Source organism: Mizuhopecten yessoensis, unplaced genomic scaffold (genome assembly GCF_002113885.1).
Source record: "Mizuhopecten yessoensis strain PY_sf001 unplaced genomic scaffold, ASM211388v2 scaffold3375, whole genome shotgun sequence".
NCBI lineage: Eukaryota > Metazoa > Mollusca > Bivalvia > Pectinida > Pectinidae > Mizuhopecten > Mizuhopecten yessoensis.
This window is the reverse complement of record NW_018405013.1, coordinates 301,248-322,087: the sequence shown is the minus strand read 5'-3', so window position 1 is coordinate 322,087 and position 20,840 is coordinate 301,248. Positions and strand designations below refer to the sequence as shown.

At 36.8% G+C, this 20,840-nt stretch overlaps 1 protein-coding gene across 1 annotated transcript in view; it reads left to right on the top strand.

Annotated features, from left to right (window-relative positions):
* The first annotated feature begins 1,161 nt into the window (after positions 1–1,161).
* Positions 1,162–20,840, top strand: part of LOC110447435 (serine/threonine-protein phosphatase 2A 56 kDa regulatory subunit alpha isoform-like) — a 35,420-nt gene continuing 15,741 nt past the window's right edge. Inside the window, exons 1-3 of the mRNA XM_021493131.1 lie at positions 1,162–1,623; positions 7,929–8,128; positions 17,809–17,910. Of these exons, the coding sequence (XP_021348806.1) occupies positions 1,482–1,623; positions 7,929–8,128; positions 17,809–17,910 (444 nt within the window). The 5' untranslated portion in view covers positions 1,162–1,481. The remainder of the gene's footprint in view (positions 1,624–7,928; positions 8,129–17,808; positions 17,911–20,840) is intronic.

The following is a 20,840-nucleotide window of genomic DNA, read 5'->3' as shown; positions in this document are numbered from 1 at the left end:
CTTTCATTTTTTTTGCTTAGTGCTATTATTTACGCATTGTATGACTTACTGCTTGTAATATCATCTTTTTATCTTATGCTATAGTAGAATATATTTCGGTCATTTTATAACTCGTGCCATATTGGCATTTATGTATATACTGAACCATGGTTTCTTAGTTTGTGAGCATGTGGCACGAATCTTTTGTGCAGCATCAATTTTAATATAGATTTTTATACATACTTTGTTCTGTACATGCCAAGTTGTTTTTAATTACTGCATGCTGTGATTTAATAAAAAAAAATCTTGTCTGTGTATTGTATAAACCTTGCTATATGCCTGTTGTTTTCTGCATGTTGTCTTATATATCCTGTTTTTATACGTTTGTTTGTCGTAATAATAGCGCTACAGAGCTAATGTTTCCATTATAACATATACAACTTTAAATTAAAAAAAATCTTGTATCTTGTATCTTGCATCGGGGTCAAAGATTGCAAATACCGTTTAGTGTTTTGTGCTCATTGTTTTTTTTAAACGTCCCAATAAAATTCCTATTGTTTAAGTGCAAGCTCCGCTTAGAAACGTTTAAAATTTAAGTAATTCAAGATTACGGACTAATAAATTTACGTTTCATTTATTTAGTGATGAACCGAAAAAATGAATAATGAATTTAAGTGATATAACCGTTTCACATTGTATCACGGACGTATTCCGTGACTGTACATAGCGTTATCAAAAATTCACTTGCATGTCCCCACCTCTCCCGCACAGAAAAAACGATATGACCCATTAATATTAATATTGTAGTTGGTGATCTACCGTTCAGATAGAAGATCTAGCTGTAACCATGGAATTAGATCTTAGTCCGTGCTGTACGTCAAGGCAGAGTCGTAATTATATACGTATCTCTTCACTTGGGCATCCCAGACTTGGGAGCCGTCTTTTTATTCAAAATTATTTCTTGAAACGACGATTCTAAGAAAACTTATTATAGATGTATATAAAAATAAGTTGGTCTATGCTAATCATACAAAATATAATCATACGTCATGTTGTAGTTCTACAGAAAAAAAGGAGGACGAATAGATAAATCTATCTCATGCTTCATAATTTCATCTTTTTGAAATTCCCTCCCTTTCTGATAATGTCAAATCACGTACGTTCTCGTGTATTGTACCACATGACGAGAATTAGATAAACCTGCACAACTGAAGTAGCAACCTACATAACCTTCGAAGTAAATTGGTTTTAAGGATATTTATGGTGATCTATGGATATTATTACGAAACTAAACACTAGTTTGGATCTTCTTCTACAATGTTCAGGAGGAATTGATGGTAAAATTAGCGTAAATTTCTGTTAAACATACCCTCGGCAGTTACCACGGATTTGACAATCCGATTCACGAGGAGCCATGATGCTCTGAAGAGAAATAAACAGTAGGCTTGCCTACTCTCAGACATTTTAAAAAGGATTACATACTGTTTATATAAACTACAATCATGGCATCTAAAACGGCGGATCGGGTTGATCCTTTCACGAGCAAAGTGTCGATAAAAACTAAAAAACAAAAACGTTCACAGGGGTCGTCGCATTACAGGACCAAAAATACCCCTGAATTACAGGCATTGCCCCACTTAAAAGGTAAGTTATGCGAAAAAGTATACCTGATATGATGACTTTAAATGCCTTTCTAAAGTGTGATGTTAATGTAGTAATGAAATTTCATTTAAATTGTACCGAGGAGTCTCCATGCTATTGGATTACGCGATGGCAAGTGTGTTTATATTTGTTTACAGTGTTGTAGTTTTGTCTACAAACTAGGACACGGTCCATATCTTTGTACGGTGGCTAGGATATTATGTCTGGATACTGGATAGTAAAGAATACAAACAAATATCAAGAGCAAAATAAACAAGCAATTTCGCTTTATTTTGTATCCATAATCCAGCCAGACTTGTGCATGTCCCACTTTCCTCATGTCCGATTTCCCCGGTTAGAATGTGACAAAAAGGAAACCTCTGACAAAAGTTAGGCCCAATGCCGTTAATACTTTCTGATTCAAACTAGAATCAGATATTGATCAAATGAAATCACTGGTTAGGTTAAAATTTTGGTTAACACCCTAGGTTTATGATTACAGATATGTGTAATACTATTGAATAGAAAACGTGTCTATAATACTGGGCATCTCTGGCAGCCTCAATTATTTACACAGAAATGCCCTTAAAAAGTGGTTAATTTCCACTATTTTTAAATTTGAGTGAAATATATAGCTCCAAAAGATGCTCATCCCCCATTTATCAATGGTTTGTTCCACAATGTACCCCTAAACTCTTCTTCTATCATCTCTATAAGATATAACCTAATTCAGCTACCAACAATTTAAGCATAAGATAACAAATGTACCCCGCTCCTTGTCCACAAATCACAAAGCTTGGACATCAGAGTATAGTGTGGCAGCCCACAGGAATTTGTTTGGGATAGTTTGGCAGTCTGTACACAGAATTGTACCTGTACTTGTTAATTAAAATGTATTGTATTGGAAGAAATACTTATAATGAGCATATGCATGCACACATGGACCTGTATTTGTTAGCAATATTTGGACCTAATCAAGCTTATTTTTTGGTGTAGTTTTACCAATCTTAGTTGTTTTGGTCAACTCATTGTAAAAATGCCCCTCTCCCCAAATCAATGACAAGATCGGAAAGCTCTCAATGTTGAAAATCGCCCCCACCCAGCCAATTTGCTTAAAAACAAATTTTTAGTTGATGTACAAAAAATAATTTAATAGCACCATTGGTAAAATGAACAATTTTTCTGTTAGAATCCTCCTATATGCACGTAAATAGAGGTTCCCCAACGAGGAGTTAGTTAAACATGATAACCTACCATCACAAGTTTGGGGTCCTTTTTCTCCATAATGTCCATATTTTATCTGAAAAGCCATATGTTTCCCTTGAAAATACACTATGTCGGCTTCCGATTTGGAGAAACAATTGCTGTGAATCATGACGTCACAATGGAAGATTACATCACAAAGTATTGTTATATTATGTGACGTCATAAGTCAAAAATCGACCAATGAAATCACGTCCAGTGTGTTACCCACTAGTCTAGTGGGTAACCAAAAACGTTTACCAACTCTTAGCAGGTTTATCCAATGAATCCGGAGTGAGGAAACCAATAGTGTTTACATTTTCTCCTTCCACAGACATGATCACCTTTTCCTCCAAACACTTGCCATTTCCGAGCTTCCAAGTTTTTCTCTGTCAATTTCTAGAGCCACTGTATGTAAACAATGAAACATTTCATTGTGTGGTAATTTCTTCCCCAAAATAACCAGCCAATCACACCACATGTTTGGGCATGTGACTGATGTCAACCTCATGATATAGGAAGTGGCTCTAGATCTATGACTGAAAAACTCAGAAATGGCATGTGTTTTTAGTGGAAACAGAGATCATGACTGCGAAAAAAGAATACATTATATACGTGCGTATATGAGGTTTGTGTAGGAAAAATTATCAGTCTTTCAAATGGTACTAAGCATATTTTTGTACATCCTCGAAACTCCTGGGGTTACGCTCACTTTCGCTCCCTACACCCTTGGAATATGTCATGGCAAAATTGAAGGCACGAAGATAGCTGTTTGATTGGCCTTGGGTAAAAAAACCTGACCAATCGCTAGTCTGATACTTGTCTTTCAAGATTACAAAGGAGACGCCCGACTTCAAAGCCTGTCAATTTTTACCATTAGGTGACCACAAGATTCTTTTGATGTACATCAAAGGTTCAAACAAGAATTCTTGTCTCATGGACAAGGTGGCGCACACTGAGCCTTCAATTTTGCTGACATATTCCAGGGGTGCAGAGAGCGAAAGTGAGCGTCAACCTGGATATCAACGATCGAGGATGGTTTTTGTACAACAATTTGGACAGAATTGAGAAAAAAAATATAGCTGTGGTAAATTAATGTTTCCATCGATCTTAATTTTGTAATTCCTTTCGGTTTAAATGTATGTTCATGCAGTTGCAGTTTAATTGCAATTGCATGAATACATGTGAACTGAAAGTGTTTGTATTGCAATGAACCAGTGGAATCTGTTTCTATACCAAAATAAGCAATAAAATGCAAGATAATGAGGTAATTATCTAGACTGGATTATGCTATTGTAATGTTTTACTTTCTCTAACTGTTCTCATCTTACATATGATTTACCTACCAGTTCATTTTAAAATTGTGTTGCAATGTTGGCCATTATTTACAACTTGACCAGGGTTGTACTGAAGTGGGACGAGAATGCGACCGGATGTGTTCAGGGACTCGCTGGACACACAGAATGCAACCATACTTTCAACATTTTGTGGACCATACACTGAATATTTCAGCAAGAACTAAAATGTGAAATGGTATCAGAAGATTGGATCTAGACTCGGGAGTTTGATTAAGCCGTGAACTTAAGGATCCCTGTCCACTGCACTGCCGTTTTCCTATATATATGTACAGTAATTACCTCCCCTTAACTTCCGTTAGATATAACATTAGCACATTCTGGCTCATACACTTCTGATGTCCGTGTTTTTTGTAGCTCAGCCGGTTTTTGTGATGGTATAACAATCTGAAGTCCAGGGTTTTAATCTCTGTCTGGCCCCCCAGAATGTTTTACAATTACAACACGTTTGCTGTCAAGATTATATTTTGTTTAATTCATCTTCATTATATTTTCATAAAAGTATTGCAAGGTATAGTACTTTCCTTTTCAAAAATGATTTATCAAAGCTTCACAGTAGTCATGCGAGACAATATGTTTTGAATGCATGGTTTCCTGGTTTGGCAGTGGTACGGGGATCCTTAGCTGTTCGTACAGTGGACTCTTTCTAAACCAGACACCACTATATGATTTGACCAGTTTGTAGACAGTCTGCTTAAAACATCATTCTGGAAATAAATTGTCATATGCTATATTTTGCTCATGCATACACATTATTTGTACTATTGTTGATTTATCAACAACACAGCAATTATTTACCTGGGCGTGATTCAACTTTCAGTACCGATAAAAAAAGATGATTCTCCTAAGATAAATGATCATTTCATTCATCGTCAGTGTTCATTGATATGAGCAGACCAACTGACTTGTACAAACAACTAACATATCACTAGGACAAAGGTAAATTATCTTACATCATGTCTTATTATGTAATAAGTGCTCAGGTGTTAATCTAGTGTATCTACCTGGGTAAGGTAACAGTGACTTGTCAACCGTTAGCTTTCCTGTGTACAGCAATAAGGACTGTAAACACCTGCAATGGACCAGGATGGAATATGATGCGGGTTTACACATGATTTACCTCGTCCTGGTACCAGTGTATAAAAGACATACTGATAGATACTAGGAACAAGCTTGACATCTGTTTATAGAAAAGACAGAGTATGGATTAGCCATAGCCATAGAAGAATTTTCACGACCCCAAGAAATTTAGGCAGTTTAGACAAAAATCCTGATTTAGGTTTACCCAGAATGCATTGTACAACTGTGCGCTTATTTGTTTTCTGTCTGTAAATGTCACAAAATTTCATTTAAAATGAGAAAAAAAAAACTTTCAAAAATAATCAGTTGGTTGAAATAATTATATAACCTGCCTTAACCGTTTCCTTGATTATTATTTTCAACTGATTTGACATGACTACCTCATATATATTGTTTTAAAATCTTCATGACTTTTACCATTTGTATACAGTGAAATGACCTTTGATTTTCGATGAATATCAATCACAACAATAGTGATATTTGGTTAGTTTGCTTGCAACCTTACCATAAGCCAATGCATCTTAAAGGTCACAGATATGAGATGGGATTAATTATATATAAGGTATAAAAGCAAAAAAAATATCCTTACGGACGAAGAAATAATATAAAAAGAAAAAATCTCAACAATGAGTCTTAGTATTTTCACCTCTTCAAGGAGATTCTTCAGACTGTTATTTGAAGTTGATATTATGATGTCATAAACTATGACCTCACATAAAAGTTCGCTATATGCGTACCCGCCATAGAAATATCACAGCAGCAATAGAAATCATTAGGTTTTTCTATAGCTGTTGTGATATCGCTATGGCGGGGATTTTTTTANGTATATAGTGGCGTCGCTATAGCGAACTATTTTGTGACGTCATAATATATACTTCAAATAAACAGTCTGAAGAATCTCCTGGAAGAGATGAAATTACTAAAGACTCTTTGAGAATTTTTTTTTTTATATGTATACATTTATATATATATATTGACACCCCTGGATAACGGTTAAGCAAATACAGACACATTGGGCCTCTTGTTTAAGAACATGTTATGTTATGGTCCACTGAGACTTGTAAATTATTTTGGAAAACAAAAAGAGTAGAGGATATTATATGAAAGTTGGGATATATCCACAACACTGACATCTATACTGATTTGTGTATGTTTATGAGAGACTCAATGAATGATTCATGATGTACAACATACATGTGTATGTAAGTTATTTACCTTCAAGATGAATCAAATAAGTAATTACAGTAAAAACTTGTATCCTTATTTTGGATTTGTATATACATTTAAGTGTATCATCAAATTTTAACAGATTTAGGAATTGATGAATTGGTGTACCTATATATATACCTTGTATGCAATAGAAAATGAGGTAGATTCCAGCAGTGCAATCATAATTAAGCGCAATATTTAAAGAACAAAAAATAATATTGCCACAAAAATATGTTTACTGTATGTAAAGAAAGTAATCATTCCTTTGTTATTTATTTTTATTGACATGGTTTATCATGCATAGGCCTAGGCCTATCTGATATACACTGGTATTAAATGATGCATGTGAATATGTGTTATATGTGTGACATTTCATGGAACTTTCCTTAGTCAGTATGTATATACCCATCTTGACACAAAACTTGTGTAACACTAAGTTATTTTCTTGGTTGTCATGAATTACATTTAATCCAGGTTAGTATATTCATATTATGTATATAATTAGATTCAGTCTCTGAAGCCAACATTTACATTATTGCTGGCTTGCCCTTTTCGGTGTTCCCTTGCCATTTCCAGAACAACATTTTCCAGATATAGCTTAGCTTCCAAACATGTCCTTCCCGATAATCCTGATTGCCTGCAGCAGCAACTGTTCACATGACTCCAATAGGCGTTCATTATAGGTGTCATTATCTGTCGATTAGCCATTGGAAAGTCTAAGAAAACCTGCATGACATGTCTCATATCAGGCTGCTTCTTTGGTGGTAATAACTTGATAAGGTATCAAATATATATTATTGGTATGATGTGCATGATGTATCTGGGAGAATTTGTTGAAGTCTGATGCATATTACCCCTGGTAGCTATATCAAGCTATTTATAATATTGTGATCATGACTGGAGGGCTAAATTATTAGTTGAAGTTGTTTTGGAAAATGACCCAGACAGATTAAAAATTCAATGGAAAATTTCCTGGAATGATAATAAAATTTTAGATGTACAGAATATTGAACCATTGTGAAATGTTGGTTATTTTGCATAATAACTTTTTCATTAAACTGAGGGTACCGTAATTGTTAGGGTGGTTTGTTTTGGGGAGGGGATGAAAATTTCACATTGGAAAAAGACCTTAGAATCCTGACTGACACTTAGATCATAGAAATCATATATAGGATAGCTATATTGTATATCCACATGTTATCGATATGTGAATGCTGTATTAACTTGGTGATCTGTCTTACATATAATGTCTGTTGTCATAGGTAGCTCAGAATTTAAGATAGCTATTGCTATCTATTATGCTTGTAATTGTGTTTTGTTAATTATCTGAAAACATACCATCTTTTAAAAGTCATCATATGTCACTTTCCTATCCAACCTGTTCACAACCCTGTGTTACACTTTGGTTTGTTGTTGATTCAGATGCCAATACCAGCTCCGACCAGTCAGAACTCTTCATTAAGAAGTTGCAACAATGCTGTGTTGTTTTCGACTTCATGGATCCGGTGTCCGACCTGAAGAGCAAAGAGGTGAAGAGGGCCTGTCTTAATGAGTTGGTGGACTACATCACGGCTACACGAAATGTTCTGTCCGACCCTGTTTACCCGGAGATTGTGCGCATGGTAATTATATAAGAACTTGTTCAAACTGTTGTTGCAATGGCGAACCATCTGGTTGATTGTTACTTTCATTGGTTCATGGGAATTTCCCTTTAGTTCAGTCAGTAAAGGACTGGACTTGTAATCTGTAGTCTTGGGTTCAACTTCAGGCTTGGGGCACTTAAAAAGTGACCTCAGTCACATTGGGGCCAACCACAATGTGTTGTGTATGATAAGCTCCTTATTCTTGCTCTCACAAACACGGTTGTGCTCTTAAAGATTAAGGAACAAGATCTTTCCATGAGCAAAGAGCATGTCACTACCGTAGTGAAATATCTTGTGGCTTATTATTGCCTTTGCTAGAGTGGAATTTCCCTTAAACTCTAACCACCAGTATTTTGTATTTTCGGGTTTAACTCAAAACTCCCGGTAGAATTAAGGTCCTTAGAAAAAGGGACCTCTGTTGCATTACTATTGTACTGGCCCTAGGCCTGCAAGTCATCATGCATGACTCAATGACTTTTGAAGTTGTACACTGTACTAACTTCGTAGTCTGGTAGTGGTCAGGGTTTCAGGAAAGTTACTTTAATTATGTGCAGCATCAGTCAGACATGTGTACATATGCATCTTTCCTCTGTGACAATCTTTCCTCTTACGGAATATGTTGCAAAGACTGAAATGGATATTGAGATATTTATTTATTTGTTTAGGGTTTATCGTCCTCACAACAGCCAGGTTCATATGAGGACGGGAGCTCTTGAAAGAAAACGATGGTAAAGAAATGTAACAGTTCAGGGATTGAATGTCTTTGACCGATTTTTAGTAATAATTACCGATGCTGACCTTTTCAGTGGAAGTTTCTGCATTTCAAATCTTTGTCTATGTACAGAAGCATTTCTGCGTGGGATATATACAATGTATTATTGCAATTAGCTGTTTATTATGTAAAGAAGTACCAGAAATACAGTCTAAAAATGTATGTACTTGTATACTGTTTCCATAGGCTGCATTTCTACACTGGCTTGAGGGATGCAACTCATTTAAAGGGTGAAATAATATCCAGTCTTAATTTGAATGATGGCAGAATGCACACACCACTATCCACAGTACTTGGAGTTATCTAAATAAAATAAACAGCAATTGATGACTCATCATTTTGTTTGTTGATGCAAGATTCACTGTTCATTTGAAAACTGAAGTCTGATTGTCAGATTGTAACTGTGATGGAAAAGAAGCACACGGATGCTTATCTTTAGAAGTGTTTAGGTTATTGGTCTGGTTTATGCCTTGGTCCTGTTGTGTCTTCGCTGCCTTTTTAATAATTGGTAATTTGCCTCTTGTTATTAACATACTTTTTTCCTACAGTGCATTTAATATGCAAATCATAATGAAAGATCAATATTGGATTTTGTGGCAATAGGTCTTTTTATAGAATTACAGGAAATGGAACTTGCGTCAGAGCGAATTTAGGATAATACACTGTTTTAGTGCAAGCAGTTTAATAAGTTCTATACATATTTAGGTGCATTTGTCATTGTATCTTAACTCGATATTTAAATATCAAGATGTTAAAACCCATTCCTTGGAAGATGCTATTTCAAAAAGAAACAATTTGTGGAAAGAATTAATTTTGAAAGGCCATCAACAATGACATTTTGCATGACTACATTTTGACAAAGTTTACACTTGTGTAGTTCCCTGAACTGATTTTCGTCTTTGGGCATGGTTATAGCCATGTGTTTGTCTACGTGTGGGGTTGTTTACCTGTTGCACTTCAATTCAGCTTTTCTGTCTGCACACGGTTATCTCTGATTTCCAAATATGTGTGGCACGGTTTCTTGTATGAGCTTAAAATGACGCTGTACCACATCAACTAACACTCTACTATAAATATTTACTAGTTGGAATAGAAAATATTAAAAGTAACAAGTTAAAAGTCTGAGTTGGGCAGACAATCCAACCTTAGGAAACTGAATTGACGTTTGCTCTCAACAACTTTTTGAGAGAGAAAAAAATCTCATACATTTAAAGTACATAAAAAGAATTTAGGTATGGCCAGCTGACATTGTGAAAATGTCCAAAGAGCCTGCACCATACGCTGTTACTACATTTGTAGGTAGCTGGTTACCATGTATTGTGTGAAGGTGTTTATTTAAATGTTCGTGTCCTTATACACATCATATATACAGTATGATACAACAGTTTCAGAACACACCTAGATATATGTTGATGTGCCGACATCATCCACTTTGCACACCTGTGATGACATTGGTAAAAACATGACCTCATTATTGCTGTAAACAAGTCGACCAGGCAGTCTAAATCCACAGTGTATATCTAAGAGACCTGATGCTATGTATATAGTAGAGTATTAAATATATCATTCCCTCTAACTTTAACTGATTTCTTTTACATATCTATTCTATTTTATTCTGGATGATCTATACATTTGATTATTCAAAATCATCTGTCAAGCATGTTTGATAATAGTTATTTGGTATTTAACTTCAAATTGCTTCAGATATAGATATTTATATATTTATATAAAGGATATTATTTATCACATTTCACATACCTTCATGGTAATATCCTGAATTCTTTTAAGTGTTAAGCAGAGCTGTCAAAATTAACATTGATTTCTTACAACTAAATTGGTACATACATGTCTTGTGTAGTAAAAGATTATGTCATTCTTCACTGGAATTCAGCAGGAAGGTTTACTGTTGATGAATTAGGTTTAAAACTTTGTATTGAAACATTTCTGTGTAATAATAAAACTAGCTTATTGCATCACATATATCGATCAACAGTACAGGACTTATACTAAGTGTGTGCCTTAGTTCACTTGGTTTTAGTGCAAACAATAAAACAAACAGGCTACATAATTGAAATATATTTTCCCACATATTTGGAAGTTGTAGGTTTCCAATTACAAGGTTATTTTTTTTTTAATTCATACTATGATGCATTAAAGTATTGTTTTCAAGGATATGATGAGAACTTGGTTTTAAATACAGGTATATGTAGTAGACTTGTAAAATAGGCACATTTTCCCACCTCAGATGGTATAGTTCTATGTTATCATCCGATATGAACTGATACATTTACATTCTCTCTATATAAAATTTCTTATCAAGATATTTATTTTATTTCATTTGTTTTGTCATTATTGACCATTAAGGAACTTCTCAAGAAACTTTAAACTGTTACTAGAATGTTATTAAATAAGAATAATTTACTGTAGAGACAAAAATTTCCATGCATCAAAATTTTTGCGTTGTGACTCCTTAACTCATTCACCCCTGAAGACACATATGAACTTCCAATTCAAAGGTTGGAATAGTTCACTATGATATTTCGGGGGTGAATGAGTTAAAATGTTGGCAGAGTAAACAATTTCATGCAGGCGATGGTTCTGAAGTCTATATATATCTATAATCTAATAATAAATATTCTCTTTTGGATGTTTTGCACTACTTTACTAATCTCAAAAAAACAGGAATATTTCCACTTTTACAATTATATAAAGTTGTAGAGCAAGTTGTATATATATACAATGTATATGTTGTTCTTCCAACAATTATTAATACCCATACCCAGCATTGTTTTAAGTTTGATAAAAACAAAATCAGCCTTGTTGTACTGTCATAGTATAGATTGATTTAATATTGAAACATTTGTTTTATTATTATGTTGTTAACATTACAAGTTATCTTAAGATATTTTATATTTTTAGTCATAAATAAACATCAGATGATAGCCAGATTTCTTTTTACTGCAAAATATACATGATAGTTCAGTATGTCATCATAAAGGGGAAAGGATTTTATTTGTGTAGCCAAACATAAAACTACTCATAAAAACTACACAGTAGAATTATCTCCATGCACCAGTGGTGTTACTTTAAGTATGCATTACCTATTCATATATTGAGCTTTTTCCAGGAGCAAATTAGTGATAAGTTGAAGTTGGTGTGAAGATGGATTGACAGAATAAAGGCCGAAATATTGATTAGTGGTTGGCTGGATCACACCATCATCAGTAAGCTGTAATTGGAAATGTGGAGTTGTAGTATAGAGAGATGATTGTGAGGGTTAAGAGAAGTCGGGGGAGACCTGGTCACACAGCCAGTATATAGTATTGGGACCCAGTGCTGCTCAGGTTAGAGGCGGGGTTAGACATATATCTATTGGTATAGTGTCTGTTGGATTGCAGGTGGTAGTGACAAATTATTTTACAAACTGGCCCAGCTCTGCAGGTCTACTCTATCCATTTGTCCAGTGAAGTTTTTTTTTTTTGGAGATAAGACTAGCTATTAATATTCTCCCAATCACCCCAAGAAAACACAAATAGATCATAAAAACTACATGGAAATATACATTGTATATTCTCTATCTACGACTAGTAAATATATACATGTATGTTCAATTGTATACAAGGAAAATATGTTTTAACATGTTTAGTTTTCTTGTAGAAATGTAACAAAAAAGGAAAAAAATAACTGAAATTTTACTGAAGTGACTTGGTTGGAGTAGTCAAATAAGATTTAGTTTTACTGTTGTTTAATACCAGTCCAGGAGAAAATCAGGATTACATGTACCTAGAGTAATTAAGTTTTTTCTGGACTTGCATAGAGAGAAGTTTTACATTAGGTACATATGTAGGAAGTAATTGACAAACTGGGATAAGATATGTATATATTTGAGTTAATTGCCGGAAGTGTATGTGTGTCACCTGTTGTATAGGTATAACGATATGAAGTTAGATGGAGTGGTATTACGTATGGGGCTAGTGACAGAGTGGAGGTTGTACAGGAAATCTTTTTTGCCTCTCACCAGCACCATCCCTGCAAACCTTCCACAATTTTAGTATTGATGTAGAAAGCTTCATAAATATCCCTGTTGTTCTAAATATAGTCTAGTCGAAACTGCAGTTGTGACTATTTATAGAGCACCTGGTTCACAGATTGCCCAGCCTAGCCTGGTGTTGGTGTGTGGTGGGGAATACTGTATGTACTGGACCACAGGATGGGGCTGTTGGGAAATACTTAAATACATTCTGTTGGTCTAGGTCCTGTAAGGCAATTCTCCCACACATTCAGGTCAGACTGTAGGTCCATGTAAGACAATATACTGGTAAAAGCAATACTCATATACATTAGGCAGGCCAGGCCTCTAAAGCAAAACTCATATATATTAGGCAGGCCAGGCGCCTCTAAAGCAATACTCACATACATTAGGCAGGCAAGGCCCCTCTAAAGCAATCCTCATAAACATTACGCAGGCGAGGCCCCTCTTAAGCAATACTCATAAATATTAGGCAGGCGAGGCGCCTCTAAAGCAATACCTGTATATATCAGGCAGGCAAGGCCCCTCTAAAGCAAAACTCATATATATTAGGCAGGCCAGGCGCCTCTAAAGCAATACTTATAAACATTAGGCAGTCCAGGCCCCTCTAAAGCAATCCTCATATACATTAGGTGGTAAAAGCAATACTCATATCCATTAGGCAGGCCAGGCGCCTCTAAAGCAATACTCATAAACATTAGGCAGGCGAGGCCTCTAAAGCAATATTCATATACATTAGGCAGGCCAGGCCAGGCCCCTCTAAAGCAATACTCATATACATTAAGCAGGCCAGGCCCCTCTAAAGCAATACCTATATATATCAGGCAGGCAAGGCCCCTCTAAAGCAATACTCATAAACATTAGGCAGGCTAGGCCTCTAAAGCAATACCTATATATATCAGGCAGGCCAGGCCTCCAAAGCAATACTCATAAACATTAGGCAGTCGAGGCCCCTCTAAAGCAATACTTAAATACATTAGGCAAGCGAGGCCCCTCTAAAGCTCGTATACATCAGGCAGGCGAGGCCCCTCTAAAGCAACACCTATATATATCAGGCAGGCCAGGCCTCCAAAGCAATACTCATAAACATTAGGCAGACGAGGCCCCTCTAAAGCAATACTTACATACATAAGGCAAGCGAGGCCCCTCTAAAGCTCGTATACATCAGGCAGGCGAGGCCCCTCTAAAGCAACACCTATATATATCAGGCAGGCCAGGCCTCTAAAGCAATATTCATATACATTAGGCAGGCCAGGCCAGGCCCCTCTAAAGCAATACTCATATACATTAGGCATGCAATGCCCCTCTAAAGCAATACTCATATACATCAGGCAGGCCAGGCCCCTCTAAAGCAAAACTCATATATATTAGGCAGGCCAGGCCTCTAAAACAATACTCATATACATTAGGCAGTCAAGGCCCCTCTAAAGCAATACTTATATACATTAGGCAGACGAGGCCCCTCTAAAGCAATACTTAAATACATTAGGCAAGCGAGGCCCCTCTAAAGCTCGTATACATCAGGCAGGCGAGGCCCCTCTAAAGCAAAACTCATATATATTAGGCAGGCCAGGCCTCTAAAGCAATCCTCATATACATTAGGCAGGCCAGGCCAGGCCCCCCTAAAGCAATACTCATGTACATTAGGCAGGCCAGGCCCCTCTAAAGCAATACCTATATATATCAGGCAGGCCAGGCCTCCAAAGCAATACTCATAAACATTAGGCAGTCGAGGCCCCTCTAAAGCAATACTTGTATACATTAGGCAGGCAAGGCCCCTCTCAAGCAATACTCATATACATTAGGCATGCAATGCCCCTCTAAAGCAATACTCATATACATTAGGCAGGCCAGGCCTCTAAAGCAATACTCATATACATTAGGCAGTCAAGGCCCCTCTAAAGCAATACTTATATACATTAGGCAGTCGAGGCCCCTCTAAAGCAATACTCATATACATTAGGCAGGCAAGGCCCCTCTAAAGCAATACTTATATACATCTGGCAGACGAGGCCCCTCTAAAGCAATACTTACATACATTAGGCAAGAGAGGCCCCTCTAAAGCTCGTATACATCAGGCAGGCGAGGCCCCTCTAAAGCAATACTTATATACATCAGGCAGACGAGGCCCCTCTAAAGCAATACTTACATACATTAGGCAAGCGAGGCCCCTCTAAAGCTCGTATACATCAGGCAGGCGAGGCCCCTCTAAAGCAATACTCATATACATTAGGCAGGCGAGGCCCCTCTTAAGCAATACTCATATACATCAGGCAGACGAGGCCCCTCTAAAGCAAACTTATATACATCAGGCAGGCAAGGCCCCTCTAAAGCAATACTTATATACATTAGGCAGGCGAAGCCACTCTTAAGCAATACTCATATACATTAGGCAGGCGAGGCCACTCTTAAGCAATACTCATATACATTAGGCAGGCGAGGCCCCTCTAAAGCAATACTCCCCTGCGTTCAGGGCCATCTCCCCAACCTATAAGGCAAACTTTAGGTGCATTCAAGGCATGCTATAGGCCCCTTTCAAGCAATACTTTCATACACTCGGAACAGGCCAAGCCCATGTAAAGTGTCATGTACAGGGAAGGCCCATGTAACGGAGTGTTCAGGACGGGCTACGTGTCTTAAGGTCATTTTAATCAAGGTTTATAATTAATAATGGGTGTGGCATATGATTGCATAAAAAAATGTCTCCATCAGAAATGAAGAATATGAGTGTAGTTGTCATTGGACGGGGATTGGGCGGCTGTTGTCCATCACTTCTTTGACATTGATTGATTGATGGGTTTTATGTCCACTTCCCTATCGAGTAGTTCAGTTATCCAGCAGATGATCTTCTTTGAATGACAGGTAACTGTTTTACAGTAGTTTACTTGAGGTGAGTTTCTTTGCAACAGCTAAGATCACCTGACAACCAGTGTCCACACTTTAGCTAAGATCACCTGACAACCAGTGTCCACATGTCAGCTAAGATCACCTGAAAACCATTGTCCACACGTCAGCTAAGATCACCTGACAACCAGTGTCCACACGTTGGCTAAGATCACCTGACAACCAGTGTCCACACGTCAGCTAAGATCACCTGACAACCAGTGTCCACACGTCAGCGAAGATCAACTGACAATGGTGTCCACACATTGCTAAGGTCATATGATAATGGTGTCCACACATTGCTAAGGTCATATGACAACCAGTGCCCACACATCGCTAATGTCTAGGTCACACTTCAGCTAAGGTCATATGACAATGGTGTTCACTCATCGCTAAGGTCATATGACAATGGTGTCCACACATCGCTAATGTCTAGGTCACACTTCAGCTAAGGTCACACGACAATGGTGTCTATATGACAGCTAATTAAGGTGATATGATGAGTATTGTGACTAACTACATGGAAGCCTGATACCTCATGCATTACACTATTTTGACAACAGGTTCATCAGACATACACACTTCTTAGGGAACTCCAACAAAATACAAGAGTAGATAGATGGATGTACTAATTTTTAGCTCACCTGGCCCGAAGGGCCATGTGAGCTTATCCCATGGTGCAGCATCTGTCGTCCGGCGTCCAGCGTCCGGCGTCCGGCGTCCGTCAACTTTTTCCTTTCAAATGCTACTTGTCCTGAATGGCTCAGAGGATTTTGACCAAATTTGGTCAGGAGCATCATTGGCCAAAGGGTTCTCAGTTTTGTATAAACGGAGGGTATAACGCCCCTGGGGGCAGAGGGGCGGGGCCAAATAGGGGGAAAATAGGTAAATCTTTAAAAATCTTCTTCTTCTCAACCAATAGAAGAATTTTGACCAAATTTGTCCTAGAGCATCTTTGGACAAAGGAGACTCAAGTTTGTATAAACGGAGGGTGTGGCCTCTTTGGGGGCAGAGGGGCGGGGCCAAATAGGGGAAGTAGAGGATTTTTTCTCTCCTACTATACAAGTGAAGGGATTTAAACCAAATGCAGTCTGAAGCTTGGTCAGGAGCATCATTGGCCAAAGGGTTCTCAGTTTTGTATAAACGGAGGGTATGGTCCCCCTGGGGGCAGAGGGACGGGGCCAAATAGGGGAAAATAGGTAAATCTTTAAAAATCTTCTCCTCAACCAATTGAAGGATTTTGACCAAATTTGTCCTAGAGCATCTTTGGACAAAGGAGACTCAAGTTTGTATAAACGGAGGGTGTGGGCCTTCTGGCGGCATAGGAGCGGGGCCCAATAGGGGAAATAGAGGATTTTTTTTCTCCTACTATACAAGTGAAGGGATTTAAACCAAATGCAGTCTGAAGCATGCTTAGGGAGAAAAGAATCAATTTTGTTTAAACTGAGGTGTGTGGATTCCCCTTCTTTGGGGCAGATTAGTGGGGCCCATTAGGGGAAATAGAGGAAAACATTAAAGATCCTTCTCCTTCTGTACCGTTGAAGGGATTTTAACCTAACCAAACTTGTTTTAGAGAATCTTTGGGCAAAGGGAATTGAATATTTATAAATGGAAGATGCAACTTTGTTACTTGTACTCCTTTGATAAACCTGAATGGTACTCAGCAGGTTTTAAATTGAAAAATAAAATACCAGGTGAGCTATTAAGGCCCCTGGGCCTCTTGTTTGAATTAGGGGATGGGGGCAATAGTGGTGGTGGTGGTGGTGGTGGGGCAGCAGATCAATCTTTGGTGTCTCAAAGACACAGGAAACACTGATACTGCAGAAGGACCCCCAAAAGTCTGTCATATGATGATGCATTTGGATACAGCAAGCCTTTTCTTGCAAATCCTGCAGGGTACTGTATTAATCGTTAATTGATGGGTATGTTAAGGTTAATATATTTACTGTATAGAAGATATATCTATGTTTTCAGATTGCCTGTAATATATTTCGGACATTACCTCCAAATGACAATCCTGACTTCGACCCAGAGGAAGATGACCCGACACTGGAGGCTTCTTGGCCGCACTTACAGGTAAATATCAATGACAGGGTAAATATCAACTACAGGTAAATATCAATGACAGGTAAATATCAACTACAGGTAAAATTCAACTACGGGTAAATAATATCAACTACAGGTAAATATCAATGACAGGGTAAATATCAATGACAGGTAAATATCAACTACAGGTAAATATCAACTTCATATAAATATCAATGACAGGGTAAATAGTAACTACAGGTAAATATCAATGACAGGTTAAATATAAATGACAGGTAAATAGCAACTACAGGTAAATATCAATGACATGGTAAATATCAACTACAGGTAAATATCAACTTCATAAAAATATAAATGACAGGGTAAATAGTAACTACAGGTAAATATCAATGACAGGGTAAATATCAATGACAGGTAAATAGCAATGACAGGTAAATAGCAACTACAGGTAAATATCAATGACAGGTAAATATCAATGACAGGGTAAATAGCAACTACAAGTTAATATCAATGACAGGTAAATATCAACGACAGGTAAATATCAATGACAGGGTAAATATCAATGACAGGAATACAGGAAAATATCAACTACAGGTCAATATCAATGACAGGGTAAATATCAACTACAGGTAAATATCAATGACAGGGTAAATAGCAACTACAAGTTAATATCAATGACAGGTAAATATCAACGACAGGATAAATATCAATGACAGGTAAATATCAACTTCAGGTAAATATCAATGACGGGGTAATAATCAACTACAGGTAAATATCAATGACAGGAACATATCAACTTCAGGTAAATATCAATGACAGGTAAATATCAACGACAGGGTAAATATCAATGACAGGTAAATATCAACTTCAGGTAAATATCAATGACGGGGTAATAATCAACTACAGGTAAATATCAATGACAGGAACATATCAACTACAGGTAAATATCAATGACAGGTCTGATGGTTGATACCAGACACACCAGCATCCATTTGTTTGAAGTGGATGAGTTTATATATGAAAATTTAAAAATAATACATACTTTTCTGTCTTTGGACAATCTCTTTGAAACTCTATTCTTAAAATACTTGAAAGTTACGTAATTAATTCACATTTGACCAATGAGGTCCTTACTATTGCTCATTACCACCCCCCCACTAACGTAATACTTGTAAGTTACGTAATTAATTAACATTTGACCAATGAGGTCCTTACTATTGCTCATTACCACCCCCCACTAACGTAATACTTGTAAGTTATGTAATTAATTCACATTTGACCAATGAGGTCCTTACTATTGCTTATTACCACCCTCCACTAACATAATACTTGTAAGTTATAGAATTAATTAACATTTGACCAATGAGGTCCTTACTATTGCTCATTACCACCCCCCCACTAACGTAATACTTGTAAGTTACGTAATTAATTAACATTTGACCAATGAGGTCCTAACTATTGCTCATTACCACCCTCCACTAACGTAATACTTGTAAGTTATGTAATTAATTAACATTTGACCAATGAGGTCCTAACTATTGCTCATTACCACCCTCCACTAACGTAATACTTGTAAGTTATGTAATTAATTAACATTTGACCAATGAGGTCCTTACAATTGATCATTACCACCCCCCACTAACGTAATACTTGTAAGTTACGTAATTAATTAACACTTGACCAATTAGGTCCTTACTATTGCTCATTTCCCCCCCCCACTAACATAATACTTGTAAATTACGTAACTTATTAACATTTGACCAATGAGGTCCTTACAATTGATCATTACCCCCCCCCACTAACGTAATACTTGTAAGTTACGTAATTAATTACCATTTGACAATTGAGGTCCTTATTATTGCTCATTACCACCCTCCACTAACGTAATACTTGTAAGTTATGTAATTAATTAACATTTGACCAATGAGCTCCTTACCACCGCTCATTACCACCTCCCACTAACGTAATACTTGTAAGTTACATAATTAATTCACATTTGACCATTGAGGTCCTTACTATTGCTCATTACCACCCCCTACTAACGTAATACTTGTAAGTTACGTAATTAATTAACACTTGACCAATGAGGTCCTTACTATTGCTCATTTCCACCCCCCACTAACATAATACTTGTAAATTACGTAACTTATTAACATTTGACCAATGAGGTCCTTACTATTGCTCATTACCACTGCCCACTAACGTAATACTTGTAAGTTACATAATTAATTCACATTTGACCATTGAGGTCCTTACTATTGCTCATTACCACCCCCTACTAACGTAATACTTGTAAGTTACGTAATTAATTAACATTTGACCAATGAGGTCCTCACTATTGCTCATTACCACCGCCCACTAACGTAATACTTGTAAGTTATGTAATTAATTAACACTTGACCAATGAGGTCCTTACTATTGCTCATTACCACTGCCCACTAACGTAATACTTGTAAGTTACGTAATTAATTAACATTTGACCAATGAGGTCCTTATTATTGCTCATTACCACCGCCCACTAACGTAATACTTGTAAGTTACATAATTAATTAACATTTAACCAATGAGCTCATTACCACCGCCCACTAATGTAATACTTGTAAGTTTCATAATCAATTAACATTTAACCAATGAGGTCCTTACTATTGCTCATTACCACCGCCCACTAACGTAATACTTGTAAGTTACATAATTAATTAACACTTGACCAATGAGGTCCTTACTTATTGCTCATTACCACCCCCCACAAACGTTATACTTGTAAGTTACATAATTAACATTTGACCAATGAGGTCCTTACTATTGCTCATTACCACCACCCCACTAACATAATACTTGTAAGTTACATAATTAATTAACATTTGACCAATGAGGTCCTTATTATTGCTCATTACCACTGCCCACTAACATAATACTTGTAAGTTACATAATTAATTAACACTTGACCAATGAGGTCCTTA